Source organism: Cyphomyrmex costatus, unplaced genomic scaffold (genome assembly GCF_001594065.2).
Source record: "Cyphomyrmex costatus isolate MS0001 unplaced genomic scaffold, Ccosl1.0 scaffold189, whole genome shotgun sequence".
In the NCBI taxonomy this organism is placed as follows: Eukaryota; Metazoa; Arthropoda; class Insecta; order Hymenoptera; family Formicidae; genus Cyphomyrmex; species Cyphomyrmex costatus.
The window spans coordinates 1729295-1748136 of NW_017275921.1; the positions used below are offsets into that span (position 1 = coordinate 1729295).

The window sequence follows — 18842 nt, forward strand, 5'->3', positions numbered from 1 at the left end:
TCTTGCAAACCGTTGGTCCAATCACTTTTTCACCTTACAGTTTTCGATAGAACTCGTCGAGTACTATAAGAAACGCTACTCAGAACTACTCGGTACTCTCAAAAAAATTTTCAAAGATTTCCACTATTTTTTTTAAACTTTATTATATTTCAAAAATGTTTTTTATGTATCAAGAACTCTAGGTATTCACAAAATAGTTCTGTTAAGCTGATCAGAACTATGCAACCTTGAATTTCGTTAAAAAATTAGCACCCCATTTTTAAAAAATTATTAAAAAATGATTATCAAGCGCATATGTCATTAAAAATCATAGAGAACTCTTCGTATCGTCAAAAAGAAGCAGGAATTATCATCAGAACTATTGTATCTAAAAATTAATTTTTCAAAAATTTTTAATTTGTTTTTTAATATTCGAAAATTTTTTTTACATATCAGGAACTCTAGGCAATCGCAAATTGAAGCTATTAAGCCGCTCAGAACTATTCCACCTCGAAATTCGATAAAAAGTTAGCACCCCATTTTTAAAAAATGTAAAAAAAATGTTTATTGAGCGGAACTCTTGTTATTAACTATAGGGAACTCTTCGTCTCGTCAAAAGGAAGTGGGAACTCTAATCAGAACTCCTGAGTACTATAGTTGGGGTGCTAACTTAACATACCCTAGAATTTTTGTTAATGTTTGTCAATTGGATTGGAACAAAAGTAGCTCTATTTTACTTGTATCATGTCTACATATTTAAGAAAAAGAATTATCAATTATATCATTTGATAGAAAAAAATTTCAACTTTAAATGTCTGTTTTTTTAATTGCAATACGATAATTTTTAACATGGTTATAAACAATCAAAATCAAAAACACTCCTTTTATTTAATTTACGATATAATTCACAAGTAACTAAAAATCTTAGGAAACATTTTTTTTTTAATGACTTTGTAGAGAAAACTTTAAACTTTACGTTAAAAAATCGAAAATTTTTACAAGTTTTTTATTATGTTTTCAAATATAGGCTAAAATAATTCTAAATACATATATAATAGCTAGAAAAGTAACAAAATCACAGAAAGAGCAGAGTTTATTTAACTCGATGAAGCAACAATGTTTCTATTTAGTTATTTAAACATTAACGAGACATAAAATGAACAAAGCACATAAAACAATAACGTATTATTAATTAAAAGTAATAAAAGTCAAAGCTGTGATTGAAAGAAATTTGAGAATATGGCTTAAAAATGAGACACTGATACATGTACAAAGAGAATGGCTAAAAGCTATACTGTCACACGATACGATACGATGCAAATCTAAAACAACGGGTTGTATACAGATCGCTCTTCTATCGTTTGAAATCGTCGTTTGAAAAGCATCCTGTGTGAAAACAGGCTAGTGAATGGCTATGTGAAATAGTCCATAGAAAAGCGCGTTACACGTGGCGAAAAGATACACCAACATCACATTTGGTATTATTTATCCCTCATTAGACCTCCATTCGCGATTGTTAATGGACTTAACGACAGCCGCGGTCGAAAGATGTATGGTTAATAACAATAGTTTCACAAAAGTTAACAAAGGGGATTGGGGACCGTAGCCGAACAATCGACACAATTAGCTACATCGCTGCTATCCCTACTGTAACGTGGAAAGTCGATCCGTTGCGGAAAAGTGCGAAAAGCTCGGTTTCCGAGCGCCAACAATTATCGCGGCAGGGGAGTCCTGCGGATACGACGCGCAGGAGGAGATATCGGCCGAACGGGTCGTTGAAAGGCGCGCCCGCGTTCGGGGTAGTGAGGCCGGTAAAAGCCGAAAGAAGAGGCAGAAACGTAGGTGGAAAGGATATACGCGCCGGTGAGGGCGTTCGAGGATCATAAATTATCGAGATGCAACAATGGAAAGAGGCATCTCGCTTATGTATCTGCGTCGCATCGTACCCCGGCCGCGCGTACACGGCACCCCAAATATTTACACTGCCCGGTGGCAAAACTCGAAAGTAATAGATTCGAGATGACTTTTCATTTAACTAAGCACAAAAGCGGTGGACCATACGCCCCGACAACGCTCGCGCCCACCCGCTGGCTTGTGCGGCCTGCCAGGACAATGTCCTTTCTCTTTCTTTCTCTTTCCCTCCCCTTCTCTCTCTCTCTCCCCCTCTCCCCCCTCTCTCTCTCTCCCCCCTCTCTCTCTCTTTTATCTTGCTCCCAGTTCACGGACGATTTCCATGGACCATCCGGCGGCATCGCGAAATATCGCTTTGTGGGCCACCGTTTGTCAGCCCGGCAACCGCTCGGATGGTAATTGTTATTGCTCGCTAATTTCCGGGATGTCGCGAACTTCGAGGGATGTGTCCGCAGGGTGGGTTTATGCGAATGCGTGTTTATGCCATACGCGATGCTTTACCCATAGTGAATTGGTATCTGCCCGATATGCTTTTTCGCCGTGTTGTCGCTTAAACGTAGTATTATCATACATAAATCTATGAGATAAGTGCACAATATGGGAATGACAGGTTACCGATAATCAAAAGCTGAAGTCGTTATAATTTCAGTATATTGAATTTTCCATGAATTGAAACAGAGAACCATATACAATCGTAAATCGTCGTTAAATATAAATAGTTTCGTTTTACGTCATCGATATCTGGATTTTCTGAAATTATCGATTTTATTTTGTGTTGGCAAGCGATACGAAATATATGTATTTTTTTAATACATTTGAAATATTCTGATAAATTATTGATTTTTATCTTGTTATTCGCATACAGCAGACAGTAACTTTTTCAAATAAATAGTTTTAGAAAATCATGAGAGAGATACTCCCATGCACAGGATCACCTGTCGACTAAAAGCAATGCGTAAAAGCAACTATTTCGATGCGGTCGTAATAGACGATACGACGAACGACCATCGTTTGGAAATAGGATAAATCTCATATCGTCCAGCGCAAAAAGCATCGAAGCTTTCAATTCCACCGAAGCGATTTCAAGCTAACGAATAAAAATACACGGATCGATGAATTCGTTTCTTTTTTTGATATTATTTAATCATAAAAGATTTATCGATCATTTAAATGGATTTGGTAACATAGCATGTAATATACAATCATTACGTGGAAGAAATAACTTAGCCTAACTTTTAATCACAGAGTTAATATGAAAGAGAGAGGGAGAGGGGGAGAAATAGAGAGAAAGAGAGAGGTTTGTAAAAGCTACTTTGCTGTCCCAAACAGAAACTTTTTGTTAACAGTAAACGCTAAATATTACTGTTCAATGAATTTAACAAAACATAAATTCGAAAAGTTAAATAAAAAAGAGAGACATTTATTTATTATATTGTATATGGAAGTTATACAGCCAACATATTTATTGCAACAAAGTGCTATTTAATGTTGCACATGCAGTGTTATCAAGCTTTTATAAATTCTTCATACAATAAAATTAAATAAACTTGTTTATTATCAGCTATCAACCAACGATAATGCTCTCATTATCGACTTAGCAACATTGGCGAATATTATCTATCCGCGAGTATCGGATCAAAGGAAAGGAATGCTTGCTGCAAAGGACAATGGGTCGCGTACGATATCTATGGAGTTAGAGTCTTCACAAAAGATGCTTTATGAAGCTTTCGTACAAAGGGAAACGCTAATTATTAGCGTTCACTAATTTCCCAAATGTCACAGGCTTTTGTTGGTCGGCGATGTGAGAAGGGTAACATGCGATATAGAATTAGCTATATCTACGCATTGAATTACAATTGAAGAGTAATTATTCCAACGAATGATCTATGAAAAGCTATTGATATCTTATGCCCAATCAACTATATTCCTGTATTCGTGATTATATTCATGATCAATGTTTATGGAAAATTGATTTAAATTTAACCAAAATACAATTTGATTAAATTAATTTTAATTGTAACGTGATCTTCGAATTGTAATTTAATCGATACGTTCCTTTGTATTGTTTGCTTCTTTTTATAAATCAATTAAAAATTAGATAACATTATAAAAATATTACTATGATAAATGTGTGTATATTGAAAGTGTGCTTTTGAAAAGATATGAAACGAATTTAAGTAAACAATATTATTTCGATGTAATTAATTGTCAGCGATTACATATAAAATTATATGTAAAAACATTATATTAATTTTATATAAGAAATATTTTAGATTAGTTATGTAATGAAAAAAAAGGGTTTCCATTTCCTTAACTTACATTCTCTCCAAAGTTTTTTCCCAAATGCTTCAAAACAGATTATGACTTCCTGAGAAATGATTACGACTGTAACGTGCTTCATCCGCTTAAGATCACGTTTAAGAAAAAAGATCGGGATCATGTCTGCTCCAAAGAGGCGCAGACAGCGTAACAGCTGCCCTTGACACTGAACACACTGTGTTACGCGCAACATTTCCGGTCAATAAAAGGAACGAAGAGGCGCGAGGGCAGCTGTAACTTTTCGAAAAACTCGTCGGACTTGCGGGTTCATGCCGTCATCGATATTTTTTCGCGCCTCGAGAACGCTGCGGGTAGAAACATCATCGATGACATTCTGATACTTGCCAGCCTGTGGAGTTTCGTCACGTTTTTAAACACGGATTTTACCGCCGATACCTCTTCCCTATCTCTCTTTATATAATACTACAACTGCATCATATTTAATGTATACACTGAGTATTTTCTTATATAATAATTTTTATAAAAAACAATTGAAATAAATTTTCCTCAGCGAAGTACCGATAATTTCTAAAATTTATTAAGCAGTTGAAAATAAAAAAATTTTAGTCCTGAAAAATTAAACTTTGAAGATACTAATAAATATTAAAACCTTATTTTTTTAATTACGTAAAGATATTTTAGTAATTCTTTTTTTAATAAATTTAATTTATATTTAAATAGTAAAAGATAACATTAAGATTTCAAAAATTATAAAAACTAATAATGTTTAAAATTGAATAGATAAAATACTGTTTCAGTTTTGTTTAACAAAGAATAACATTATGAGTATTAAAAACTATATTATTAATAAGCCATTGATTTATAATTAAATATATATAAATATATAGACAAATTGTTATAATTAATGTACTGAGTGTATTCATGCATTCGACAAATTTTATAACAGTTATTTAAGATTTAAATGTATTATAAAATAATTATACTTTTCAATTGAAATTATAGCATTTTTAAATTATGAAAATATTTGAGAAATAATTTAATTAATTTTCTTAAATAATACTAGATAAGTGACTAAATTGTAGATAGTATTGTTATAGCACATTATGAACAGTTTACATTTAATATGTGCTAGATTATATTCCACGGACATAAAAAAAATAAATATCTAGTTTCTGAAAAATAAATGCAAATAGTATTGAATGTGATTATCACATTTTAAAATTCAAGCTTATTAAATTTTTATTTATCTTAAGTGTTGTTTTTCTTTAATCTTAAATATCCGATAAAGTCTACTTTCTAATTGATATCATATCTCACAATAATGGTAATTTAAAGTAGATACCTATTACACCACAGTTTTCATTACAATAAATTTCATGAATAATACAATTTTGAAAATTAATTATCGTAGGAAAATTTTGTTTAAGAAATTATTTGCCTGGAAATTATACGCAGTTAAATATAATAATGACATAAAAGTCAATTCAATAAAAGCTGTATTCTCATCGTTTATTCTTGTAATAAAGCCGCTGAACGCTAATTATTAAATACGAATTATACAATTTACCGAACGAATTAATTTAATTACGATTGCATGATCAATTTATCGGCAGTTAGCCTTATGAGACTTCAGTGAAATGAACTCGATGATTACGAAACGCCAGAAACGTCGCGACAGCGCAATCAACGAGCCGTCTCGGAATTTCATGATCCGTGAGAAAAAGCACTTTCCTCCTCGGACGCTTTTACGACACGTCTCAGGAAGTTTATCGCTTCATACTTCCACGGAATATCTACAAAATAGATACACCGGGGTTTTTCTCATATGGTTGCCGAGTTGTACTCAACTCGATTCGGCCAACCGACTTCTCATAAGACGCAGTAGGGGAGATACCCTTGCCGCAAGGATCAAATTCCTATGGACGAAGTGTTTGCACAGGACGCCTCTACACCGGTGTGGTCCCGTTGCTAATGGCTCCGCTCACTAGATCGAAAATATATTAGTCGTGGCAAATAATGCCTCGCCTGTATCGCTACTGGCGAAGCATTGCGAGTATATTCCCACCCAAAAAATCTTCAAATAAAGTAAACAATATTTTATATTAAATATAAAACGTGTAAAATTATAATAATTTAATAAATTAGGAAAATATGTACGGTCCAATTACGAGTCTAATTATGTGCGATCTCTGTTTTCTCCTACAAATAAAAATAAAGAAAGTAGAAATTATTACACAGAAATATTTTCGAAAATTGTAATTCGAAACAATATTCGAGACAAATATGATATCGGGATGTTGTCTGCTAATTCCATCAAAACCAAAAATTATGAATATACCATTGTGCATATCTGATCCAATATACTTAATGCAGACCTATTACCATGGACACAATACATAGCATTCGTGTATAGACGGAGCTCCGTGGATCGTCATCACCGGATATTAATGCGATAACTAATAGTAACAAGATTCAGCCCGGCTGGTTAATTTCGTACACACACACACACACACACAGACACCAATGTACTCCCCGTGTGTATCATGATTCCACGAAGGAGATCTTGTATATACAGGTCGGTATGACGCATGACGAACTTTGATCGTCGCGTGACACTGTGGCAAACCATCGATAGAGAGTCGAGGCCGGATAATCCCTTTTCAAGTACGGAGAGAAGGGTACTCCACTCCTGCAGGCAGGTTCGTCCTTCAGACGACGATCCATCCTCTCGACGTTCCTTCTCGCCTCAAGTCACAAGAGAACTCTCCGATCGCGACACGCTACGCCGTTTTTATTCCCGCCTCGAATTAGATAAACGTCCCGACGAATTCGCTCGCGGAAATGCAATTTTCTGGGTTCTAAATCAGAGGCGACTCTGCGGAGAGAAGCGCGCCGAGTTTCAACGTTCGAAGAAAAATGACGGAGCGATCGATAGATTTTCAAAGACGTTTGGAGTCTGGAATTTACTTCGTAATTTGATCGTCAGTTATGTTGTGGCCCTAAAATATATTATTTTAGCGAGTTTATAATGCATCTTTGCATTTCATACACATTTTCGTGAACGATCTATAATTGATACCCAGTAACGCGTGCTTTTTTTCAAAATGAGATATATCTGGCACATCACATTTGTTATTTCTTATCTATAGTTGTCCCATGCTATCTTACCCTATCTTTCATGGAATACACTTTCTAAGCTGCAAGAGAATTATGGCTCATGATATCTTTAACATGGTGTAACATGTAACATGATATCTTTATGATATCGCCGACGTAGCATAACGCACACTTAACGGAGTTATATAATACAAGAATAATAGAATAGGTCCTTTGATCGGAAAAGATACTTTCTTGAAGAAGCTGCGCCGAACGTCACAAATTGCCCCGGGAAAGAACCGGTCGTCGTACCTACCAACCCGTTCAGCCACTCGTGTGTGTGCAATGCACACTTTTGTCAGTTTCTCCCAAATGCCTCCGGCGAAAGGATCGGTTCTTTCTCGCGCGGATCGAAACGAGCGAATCGCGGAAGGTAACATCGCTTTACATCACCGCGTTACATTGTGGCTAACCGCTGCGATACGAAGAAACGGATAATCCCTTTTGTAAAGCACAGAGACTCGAGAATCCGCGGAGCTGCACCTCGAGGCAGGCAGGTGTTCGTCTCCTGGTGCATAACACCCTTTCCACGCGTTTTTCGCCTCGAGATACGGACAGGAGGATATTCCTCTTGGTCGGTGACACTGTTGACCCTCTGCCACATGGCGCTTCGCATATGGCGCACGCTACGTACTCTCCTACTTATTTTTATACACTAGGTAGATGAAATTCAGTAACGAGAGAAAAGGGCCGGGTGCATCTAATGCACTGCACCGACAGATTGCCGGTTGACTCGCGAGATGCACCTGCACGCGATCGAGCCAAGTCTCAGGCGGAGCTGAGTGTTCAAATTTTCACGGGTTCGCTAAGACGGAGTAGAGTATACTCTTAAGTACTCACAGTGGACTCAAGACTCCGATGTCTCTGGCAATGTAAACCGCCTGAGAAGCAAGCGCTATGTGCAATAATTTATTATACCACCGTGTGACATGATAATACGATCGTAACTCCGAAGTCGTTGCAATAATTATAAAGATTTAACAAATGTAAATTATTTTCTATGGCTCCTAAAGAATATTGTTATTTTACAAATTACTATGTCTATAAAAATTATACTGACTTACGTATCTCATTAATTTAAACTGACTACGTTAAAATCGAATATAATAAAATATCAGCGAAAAAATATTAGGTCCAGAGGGTCAATCACGTAACATTTTTCAGAGAGAAAACGTGAAAACTGAAAACCGTTTCTATGTATTATATTTTGTGTATGCAACGTACATATATCATATATCTAAAAATTTTCACTTTTCACGTCATCGCTCTAGAGAAAAAGTTATATGATCGACACATAAAATCGAATCCTTTCTAAGGCAATATTATTAAAGTGCTTGTCAATTTAATCTGTGATATTATTATACTATCCTAGTTTCAGTTTTAGGATACTTTTTGACGAAAGATTAATTTTACATTTATGAATTCTGTATGTATGTAATAAAAATTTTAATAAGCGCAAAAGTCATGATAATATTATCAACACAAATAAAATAAAAAAGACTATATTCGGTCAAGGCTGGTCTTAAATGTGTTTAATCATATATTGTATAAATTTTTACAATTTCCAATTCAAATAGATTGCACAATTATTTATCGATTTTGAAATATAATCTTAGACTGAAGCCTTATAATATCACAAATTAAAAATTGACAAACAATTTAATATTGTTATTAATAAGTACTTTTAAAGCATTGTAATAAATATTAGTTGCGTAACTATTCTTTTCGGTATTGTATGTCGTAATAAGTCATGAGATATAAATTGTCATCGTGACAAATATAGTAACACGGAAGGCTTGTATCAAGACAGACGAGCGAATCATAAAAGCGATTGCGCGGAGTGTGGCTCGGAGCTCAGTCCCTCCGCATGGCAATAGACGTAGTTTAATCAGAAAACTGCAGGGAGAACGGGGTGATGGGGGGGGGGGGGGGGGGGGAAGTATCCTCCACTGCTAGAATGCAGGGGCATTTAAGTAGATGGAGGGTATAGACCCCTGTCTACTCCATTTGCTTTCAGCCCGGGGGACCCCGCCGCCGATATATATCCCAATATTCTCCGTAACAATGATGAATCACTGCGGAGCACCTCTTGCGCAAGAAGTTGCACACTTCCAATGCGCTCGGTAAGGTCTCTCCGTTCTCGGGGAGACGGGAATACGGCGTCGCTTTAGCACGATACGTTTCTGCACTTTGCGCGGTTATGCAAACGTGATGTAAGTCATGCCCAGATGAACACGAATTTCATCGTCGATGAGAGAATACCGGACTGACTATGGCGATTCATTTTATGTCGTAATAATGCGGACAAGAAGGAAAGGACGAGTGCGCGATAATAGCAAATCTATTCCGCGGTGCCAAATGATGTTCGAAAGAAGTGTTCCACGTACGCGCATAACAGATGAAACTCTGCCGAAGGGAGACGATGCTGAGCGACTCTTTCCTTGCATAAAATATGGGACAGCTTTATTTTTATGACAATGGTTACGAGGAATGTAATACGCAAAGTACCGCGCATCTTTCGCGGTATTATATTTGCGCTTGGTGTAATATTATGAAGGAGCTTGCTTGCACTTGCATAATAGTTATCTTCTTTCGACTGAAAACGGATGTATACATTTTTTCACTCATTTCTAGCAGAATCAATAAAGCCTAAACTTATTATTACCAGCAATATAAAATTTTCATTTACATAATTTTACTAAAATTTTATAATTTTTTCTCTTATCTAAAGAAAAAAGAACTTATAATCGATTACTATAACAATTTCTTTTTAATTTGTCATAGTGTGCTGTAATTTGATCCTGCTAGTTGTAAAATAAGATTTAACTGTTTTATATAAATTTCTTAGCATCATATAATATTAATAAATTACTTTTTAAAGAAATTAAATATCCTTATGTGCATCTCAATTCAATAGATATTGAAGGACAAAATGACTAATTAGCTTTTAACATTAAATATCTCCGAGGCAGGACATACGTCATAATGACGAATCAGTTCAGTGCCGAGCTTGACTAGTCTTATTAATAAATTCGCTTCCCAAGCGACATACTATGAATCATTCGATAGGCAACTGGGGAGATTCTATTAGACTGATTGGTTTGCATCTCTGTACGGCTGAATCTATGCCGATACGTCTTTGTACCAACCATGCGCAAAATGCAATTGCCTCTTTTGATATATTCGAAGTGCATGGAAAGATTGTGCATGAATCGATGGTGACAAATCAAATCTCACATATTACGTTCTAAATAATTTTCTAAATAAAATTCTGAGCTTTTCTGTCACAATATTTATGACTATAATATATAATCATCTTCTTTCAAAGATTTGTGCATCTATTAAAAACAAAATACAATATATGTACAATATGCGTAGCCAAAATCTTAATTTCAAAAAGTTTTCCATTTAATAGAATAGTTTCCTATTTAATCCTATTCCAGTAATTTAAGAAATTTTCATTAAATCCATTTAACAGAATATTTTTCTCAATTTTTGAGACATATTGTAACGAAATTGTGTAAGGCTTGAACAGTTGCATGAATGAGAATCTTGTGATGGAGAACGATCGATTAGCTTGCTCTGAATTCGTGGTATTCTCCTCGGGTGAATCGTATCAGCACATGACTCAGCTAAGCACCTTGATCGCAATGACAGAAACGCGCATGCAACATTTCTCCGATTGACCTAGTTCGAAAGTCAATCGCGTTAATTCAGGAAAGATTCGTCGGTATCGAGGGAGAGAAGTATCGTGAGAGGAATACAATATAATCCATATAACTGTACAGTTCAAATGATGCGCAAATAAATATTGCGATTGTTAATAATTAAAATAAATTCCATGTGTTTATTAACTTATTTGCAGCTCTTATCAGTAATCAGCTTTTAACGTGTATTTTATATATATATTTGTCTGTTTAGCTCTTCCTCCTTATCACATAAATTTCAGTCTTATGTCCCTGGCATTTAATCTCCTTTTCCCCTAGGTTTCATTAAACCGACTCTCCAAATATGGCTAATCTGTGGACTTTTTTGTACCCTCGAAGGAGTTAACAGCAGTCGGAACCGCGACAACTTAGGTAACGTTAAAAACGTACTACACTCCGGATAGGATTAGCGCGCCCTAATTTATTGACTTCCCGCCTTACTGTCGCGGGGACAAGGGGACTCAAACCCCCGTGGCTCCGAGTTAACGGCATTTTACAAGAGGGGTGACCCTTCACAGAGGAATTGCCACGAGTCGAAAGATGCATATTGCATGCTTGTAATCAAGTCTGACAAAATATCGCGCATGCAGTGTGACCGTTCTAGTAGTGTGAATTGTATGACGTATTATATATTATACATATATACGAGGGTTGGAAACGAAAATCATCGTGGCGGAATATACATTTCGAAATTCCGCAGTTACATTAAGAACTACTTTCTTTCCATGTTTTTTTTCCGAGATGAAGTGAATATTTTGTAATCTACAACAAATATCGTTACATTGCGACAGTTTATTGAAAATAATTGATTTATGATGCACCAAAAAAACTCGGGGAAGCTCAATGTCTAGAAGTCTGATTCTTTAAGCCCGTAATACTTGAGATATTCGATGTCATAAAGAGGATATACAAATGATCACTCAGCAATTATTTCAATTGACAAGGGAATATTGCGGATAAATATAAACAAGAAAAATAATTTATTGACTGTTTTAAACTTTGTTGCCTGTATAGTTTAGTTTATAGGCTCATTGATGCTGAAGATATTAATCAAAATAAAATTCACATTATTTTCATCCGTTTATAATTAATCCTTATTTCTTTCCGATATGTTAAAAAATGATATTCCTTTTACTTTATATAATAATATATTAGATGCATAAAATGTATACATTTTAAAGAAAATTTATTTTATGCATTTTTATATACTAATCTGATTTTCAACTGGTTGGTTTGATTTATAGAATAATCTTTTCTGTATTTTATATATCAAATATATTTAAAAATTATTTTTTAATAATAACTGCAGTTGTTACAGATAACGTTTTTCTGTTGTGATTTCCAATTAAATATTAAAAAATTAGAGATTTTTTAATGCATGAAAAATTAATCTGATATACTATATATATGTAACATAAAATTGCGTGAAAAAATGTTTTCACACAATCTTTTGAACTTTAAAATTCAATTTATTGTTATAAATTGTATGGAAATAAACCCTCGTATATACAGTATATATTATAAATAGAATTATTCGTTTACCGTTCACAACCAATATTTCATTAGTCAACAAATGTGATTGCATTGTAAAATAATACATATGATGTCTGATTAAGATAAAAAGAAAGAAATGTCGTATTCATTATCGTTTGATTGGACAGTTCTTATTTATATCAAGTATTAAACTATGTGACGTGACTTACGTACAAGGGGCATAGAAGTTTGCATTCCGTCCAATTCTCTTCAACGAGGCAATAACGGACGTCTTGAAAATCTCCCGTCCTCCTGCACGTCCTCCTACCGCAGATCTCCCTAATTAAGAACACCAGTCGTGAGTGTTGGAGAAGGGAATCCAACAATGATCCTCATGTTCAAAGCGTAAGTGTCTCTTTCTCACGTTCCTAAAATCAGATTTTCCATTTTATTAGCATCTATGTAGTACATGAAAGAAATATTAAAATACATGTATAATTATTCAGAAAATAGAAATATAATGGAATATATTATATATCTCATAATTATTTATAAATGTAAAGCCTTTTATATATAATATCTTAACAATGCCTTAAACGTATAAATCTCAATAGAAAAATGCGAATAAAAGAGAATAACTTGTGTTGTATTAAATAAAATTAATTATCAAACTTATTGTGTAAAATGTTTTTTACACAACTTAGTACCTCATATCAGCATCTTACAATTTTTTGTAGATATCTTGTTTGAGGTGATAGAGAATATTATGTGTAATGACTCATTTGTTAAAATTTTATTGTTATTTATTTCTCTAATTGAAAAATGTAAATTTTATAATAATACTTATTAAATACATGCAATTATAAAAAGAAATTTCCATGTGCAATCATAAAAGGAAATTTTCATATGCAATCATAAAAAGAAATTTCCATACGCAACCATAAAAAAAAAATTCCACACATTATCTTCAAAGGATTAAATGTTATTTCAAAAAACATAAAAGTATATTATATATATAAAATTAAATTGCTTTTAATATTTTTTTGCATTCTATAAATCTCTAAGTTTAACAAAGTTATTGACCAATAAATGTTTCAACAAAATATTAAAGTAAATAATACGATTTTATAAAATTATTCTCTCGTCCATTTATTGTGAAATGTAGCATTAATTACTAGTGTTGCCACCTAGCATTAATGCAATACAACTAGAATGTATAACAAAGTCGAATAACTGATCGATAATACAATTCTAGATGAACAATTATTATAAATAACGTCGTTATTAGTAAACATACATAATTAATTAAATTACATTAAACATTTACAGAAGTCATGAAATGTAAAACATAATTTTTTTTAAATTTAATTATATATATTTCTGAAAGTGTTACAATTTGATTAAAAATTTTGAGAAACATTTTCATTAAGATACAGATGTATACAAATATGATGTTATGTTATATACCTTACCCACATGCAATATAGTACATTGTACAATAATTGCATTTTCATTGCATATCAGCATAAAAATAGTAAGTGTTCACACTCACACACAAATAAGATATTTATATAAAGAAATCTCGATCAATTTCAGATGCAACGTCGTCCGTCGGTGAAATATTGATATATTAGCGATGTTGGCGATGATAGTATGCGATGATACCATGACAATAGTCAATAAGAATAACATATTTAGTATTTTCTCTTTCTCTCTCTCTCTCTCTCTCTATCTTCTTCTTCTAGGTAGCCGGTGAATTTTCGGTCTACAATGACAGATCATAGTACGTGCGTTGTAAAAACTTCACAAGACTAATACGTACTTACACAACACGTTTTCTAAGGAATTATCCTAATGATGTCCTCAGATGTTCTCGGAAAACTGCTTTGTGTGGGTATTCCTGATTTCGTAAAGCGCATAATATGTATTATTTTATCCTTGGTCATTGAATGTTGAACAAAAATAAAATGATAATATCATGCATATTCTGTGCTTTGTGAAATGTAGTCTTCACAAGAGACGCTCGACGCTCGCAATTATGCGCGCACAAGATTCACTTCTCTCTCTCTCTCTCTCTCGATAGTAGCAATCGCGAAAAATACAAAGAGATGCGATATATTTCGATAAATATTGAAAATGTTCAATTATGTTGCAACAATGGACGCAATTAATATTAAAACAACGAAAAAGATATACCTGTAGATGTAGTCCCGCAAGCAATCTCATTTTCACGTTTTGCAACGAAGAAACACCTTGGCGCAATATGGCGGAGGAGAAATTTTCCACCGATTTTTCAGGCCAGAATTACAAAACCGTGATATCAGCGTAGAATAACGAGTACACGTGATATTCAATGCGTTACAATGAACTGATGCTCTACGAGAGAAATTCGAGATATTTTTTCGTTTCTAGGATTCACTTTTAGTAAATAGTAATCATGAAAAGTAACGGAACAATTCAAATCGCGTTTCGCCGCGTTTCGCGAGGATCACGGTACACGCGACATCTATCGAGAACATTGCAAAGTACATAATGAGATTGCCGAAACGACGGTCGATATTATATAAATCAATCTCAAATATAAAACAATAAAAAAATTAGCTGCTTTCAGCAGAGAAAACAGTTTTGCAAAATTCTTTAATATGATTCATCTTATCATTAATTTCCTTAGGATATAAATGTATATATTAGAATTTTACAGAAATTGCAAAGCTGCTAAAAATAAGTCAATTTGTATCGATCGCCGGTTAATAATTTAACTATAATCTTAATATTAATTTAATCATGTTGCTTAAATTTTTCCGAAATTTTTCATGTTAAACAAGATAAAAATATATTTGGGCGTTAAAAAAAAAGAAAACAAAGATACTGACAATGAGTGTAAAAAGTGCAAGCAACACGACCGACTTTACTTACATCACGAGACTCCGTATGACTTTTCACCTATATATGTAGATATGTATATACTTTAACCATAAAGTCAGCTGATTGATTCTCAGATGCAAGTGGAAGAAAAAAATATGGTCAGAGACGAGTATCCAGCACCGGAGGAAATGAAAAAGGAAGGAGATATGGAGGAGACAGTACAAACGGAGGAAACTAATCATTATGACGTCGACGAGGAAATGGACAACGCCGAGAACGAGGAACTTTCCGATGACATTTGCGAGTATCTCGAGAATGATGCGTATCCCGAAGAAGGTGTATATATTGATACAAGTAGGCATATTGTCAACTTTTTCAAGTAAATGTTGAAGATTCAAAAATTAACAATAACGTTCTGTACATCTACAGAGCACCTTATTTTTGTTATACATTGTTACCTAAATGTAAACGCATAGATATATGTGATGCATAAATAATTTGAGAAATAAAAAAAGTACTTAAAGCTTTTAAATCAAGTTTTCTGTCAATAATTGATGCCATTATAGAATACTCTTGAAATCAAGTGAACGAAGAGGTGTATATCATTAATATGTCATATGCAGGTATAAAGGCATTAGAGGCCGAGTTGGATCATTTGCAAACTGCCTTGGATCATTTGGAAAGGAAAAACGATGATATACATGCACAATTAACAGAACTGTTGCAATCTAATCGTGAAGCTAGGAAACAGTTCCAGGAATCACTACAAGTCGAAAAACAACAATCGAAGTAATAATTACTCTGTACTTAGAAAATCATATTTGCTAATTTAATATGTTGTCTAAAAATACCCTCAAGTATTATTTTTTAATCTTGTAAACGCGCATTGTTTCATGTATCTGTAAAAATGAAGAACATTTTATAATCTATCCTGATCAATCAAATTATATTTGTCAGTAATTAGGTAAAGAAACTTTAACATTCCTACAAAAATAAAATCGAGTTAATTTAGTATTGTATAATTATATGTATATGTATACACATATATTTGAAAGTATTGATGCATTTTTATTTATTACATATATCGATACTAATTAAATTGCAATTGTAATTAAAAAAAATTCTTCTGTTATGCAAAATTTGCACGCAATGCAAATTTTTTATTAAATTTTAATATTTTATTTGAAAAATAATGAAACATACACAATCTCTTTTTGTTATAAATATGTATTAATTTTGACAGTTATATATTAAAATTAAATTAAAAAATTCTTAAAAATAATAAAACGCGCGTTTAGATAAAATATTTCTAAAGAAAAAATACATAATGTAATCATTTTTGTATATTCGTATAAAACTAGTTCTGTGACAATTCGTATAATGTGCAGAAACAGAGGGAAATATTGAAATAAACAACAAATGCACATGAACAGTTATGTAAATTTTATTTGCATATAAACAAACAGATTTAATATAACTGTCGATAGTAGTAAAAGTATTTTTAATATAATGCTAATTAGTTATCATATATTTAATAGTAAAGAACAAGTACTTTTTAAAAATGTTAGAGGTAAAAATCAGTGAACTAATATAAACGGTGTGTTTTATAAATCCACATGCAGAAAAATTCTTATAATATTAATTACTTAAGTAGTTTTAGTAGGTGAATATCTCGACAATCTAACTGTCTCTTGTGGCCCCTAGTTATTTCTAAATAATCTTCTTTACAATATATACACATATTAAGTGCAATTAATAGTGATTTATCACAAAGCGCAACACCAAGTAATTCATAATCTTCAATTTCTCCATTTGCATTTTCCATTAATTTTTTGAAGCATTACAATCTGTGATTTCTTAAATAGTGCTGTAGCAGAATTATGTAACATATACATTTGTTATAAATGAATACGCTCTCCACAGTTAATATTTTTCATCAAATATAAACTTTAGTTTTAACAGACAAATCTATCTTGTTAAATAGAAAAATATATAAATAATCTCAGCATACAAATCATTCTATTATATTAAATAGATATTTATCATATGTTGAGAAAAGACTCATAATTAAAGATGTATTAGAAAGAAATCTACAACTTTTAAAAAGTTCTTAAAAACTTTAATAGTAAAGTCTAATCTACAATTGCGTAAACGTAGTTGTAAGTGATCGTAGTCGTAAAACCCATTCTATAATCGCGTAAACGTAATTGTAAGTGGTTATAGTTGTAAGAATTGACTAATCACAGTCGAACATTTTCTTCGTATTTGCCTGTGATTGGTTAATACAACTACAACCATTTACAATTACGCTTACGCAATTGTAGAATGGGTTTGAGAATCCTCTCTCTCTCTCCGATCACAGTTGGATGTTCTCCTCGTATTCAATTGGTCAATTCTTACAATTACAACTACGTAATTGTAGATCGGGCTTAAGATGTAATACTTTTATTAAAAGAAAATTGTTAACTTTTGATTGTATATATAGAATTACATAAGATTTTATACAGATCTTAAAATAATATGTATGAACTTTACTTTTTTTGTGATAAAAGTTTCCTATTTCTAAATCAAAATAAAACATGATAAAGATATTCTCACATGTAATGTTGACTTTCTGCATGTTTTACGCATACATATATAATTCGAGCCGTCTGTTGCAAATGCATTGAATAAATGGTAGTAAAATTATTATTACATACACGATTAATACAATCAATCAATTTATCATTATAGCGCTTAAGGGTCAAGTAAATTGATACATTCTTATCGGACAGGTTAACAGTACAGAAAAACATTACAAGATTATTAACTTATTAATAAAGATTCAAGACTAAGATTTCAGTGTTTAAATCTGAATACAAAATATATTATTTAATATTTAAATAAATGTTTAAATAATCTTATTTTTTATATTAGCTGCCAGCAGATATGTTATATATATATTTATAATATATTATATATTATAGGTTATATATACACATATATATATGTTATATATATATTTATAATATATAATATATTATAAGTTATATATACACATATATATATATATAATATACGAATTAACAATTGTAAAGTTCATAAGTGCATAAATATGCTGATTATTTGAACATTTTACATAAATAAAGATTTTAATCATCAAAATATTCATATTATTTGGAGATTTAAAATTATAATCAATAGAATATTGGTTTTCTATTGGAAAATTTTTTTCTATTATATAAAAAACACTGAAATCTTAACTTACTTACATTATTACTTATATTTTTACAAACTAAGATAATTCTATGTATACGCAAATTTATCAATGTAACGAACTCATTCCTTACATAGAATATGAAAAGATATAACATTATTCTATATTTGTTTTTATGAAGCTTTAAATCTATTTACATACAAAATAAGAGAAAAAAAGGTTTTCTATCAGAATATTATATACAAAGTAAGAACAAAAGATTTTAAAATTTCACA

The 18842-nt window shown here is 32.4% G+C and overlaps 1 protein-coding gene across 2 annotated transcripts; it reads left to right on the forward strand.

Moving 5' to 3' along the window:
• Positions 1-15394: 15394 nt before the first annotated feature.
• On the forward strand, positions 15395-16281 carry LOC108772454 (UPF0184 protein C9orf16 homolog). 2 transcript variants are annotated; one of them, XM_018537980.1, is made up of 3 exons: positions 15395-15435; positions 15506-15725; positions 15995-16281. In XM_018537980.1, the coding sequence occupies exons 2-3, from the start codon at positions 15506-15508 to the stop codon at positions 16162-16164; spliced, it is 390 nt and encodes a 129-aa protein (XP_018393482.1). In that variant the 5' UTR covers positions 15395-15435; the 3' UTR covers positions 16165-16281. The 2 variants fall into 2 exon arrangements, with proteins under 2 accessions (XP_018393482.1, XP_018393483.1); XM_018537981.1 differs by having other exon boundaries at positions 15406-15707.
• Positions 16282-18842: the final 2561 nt, after the last annotated feature.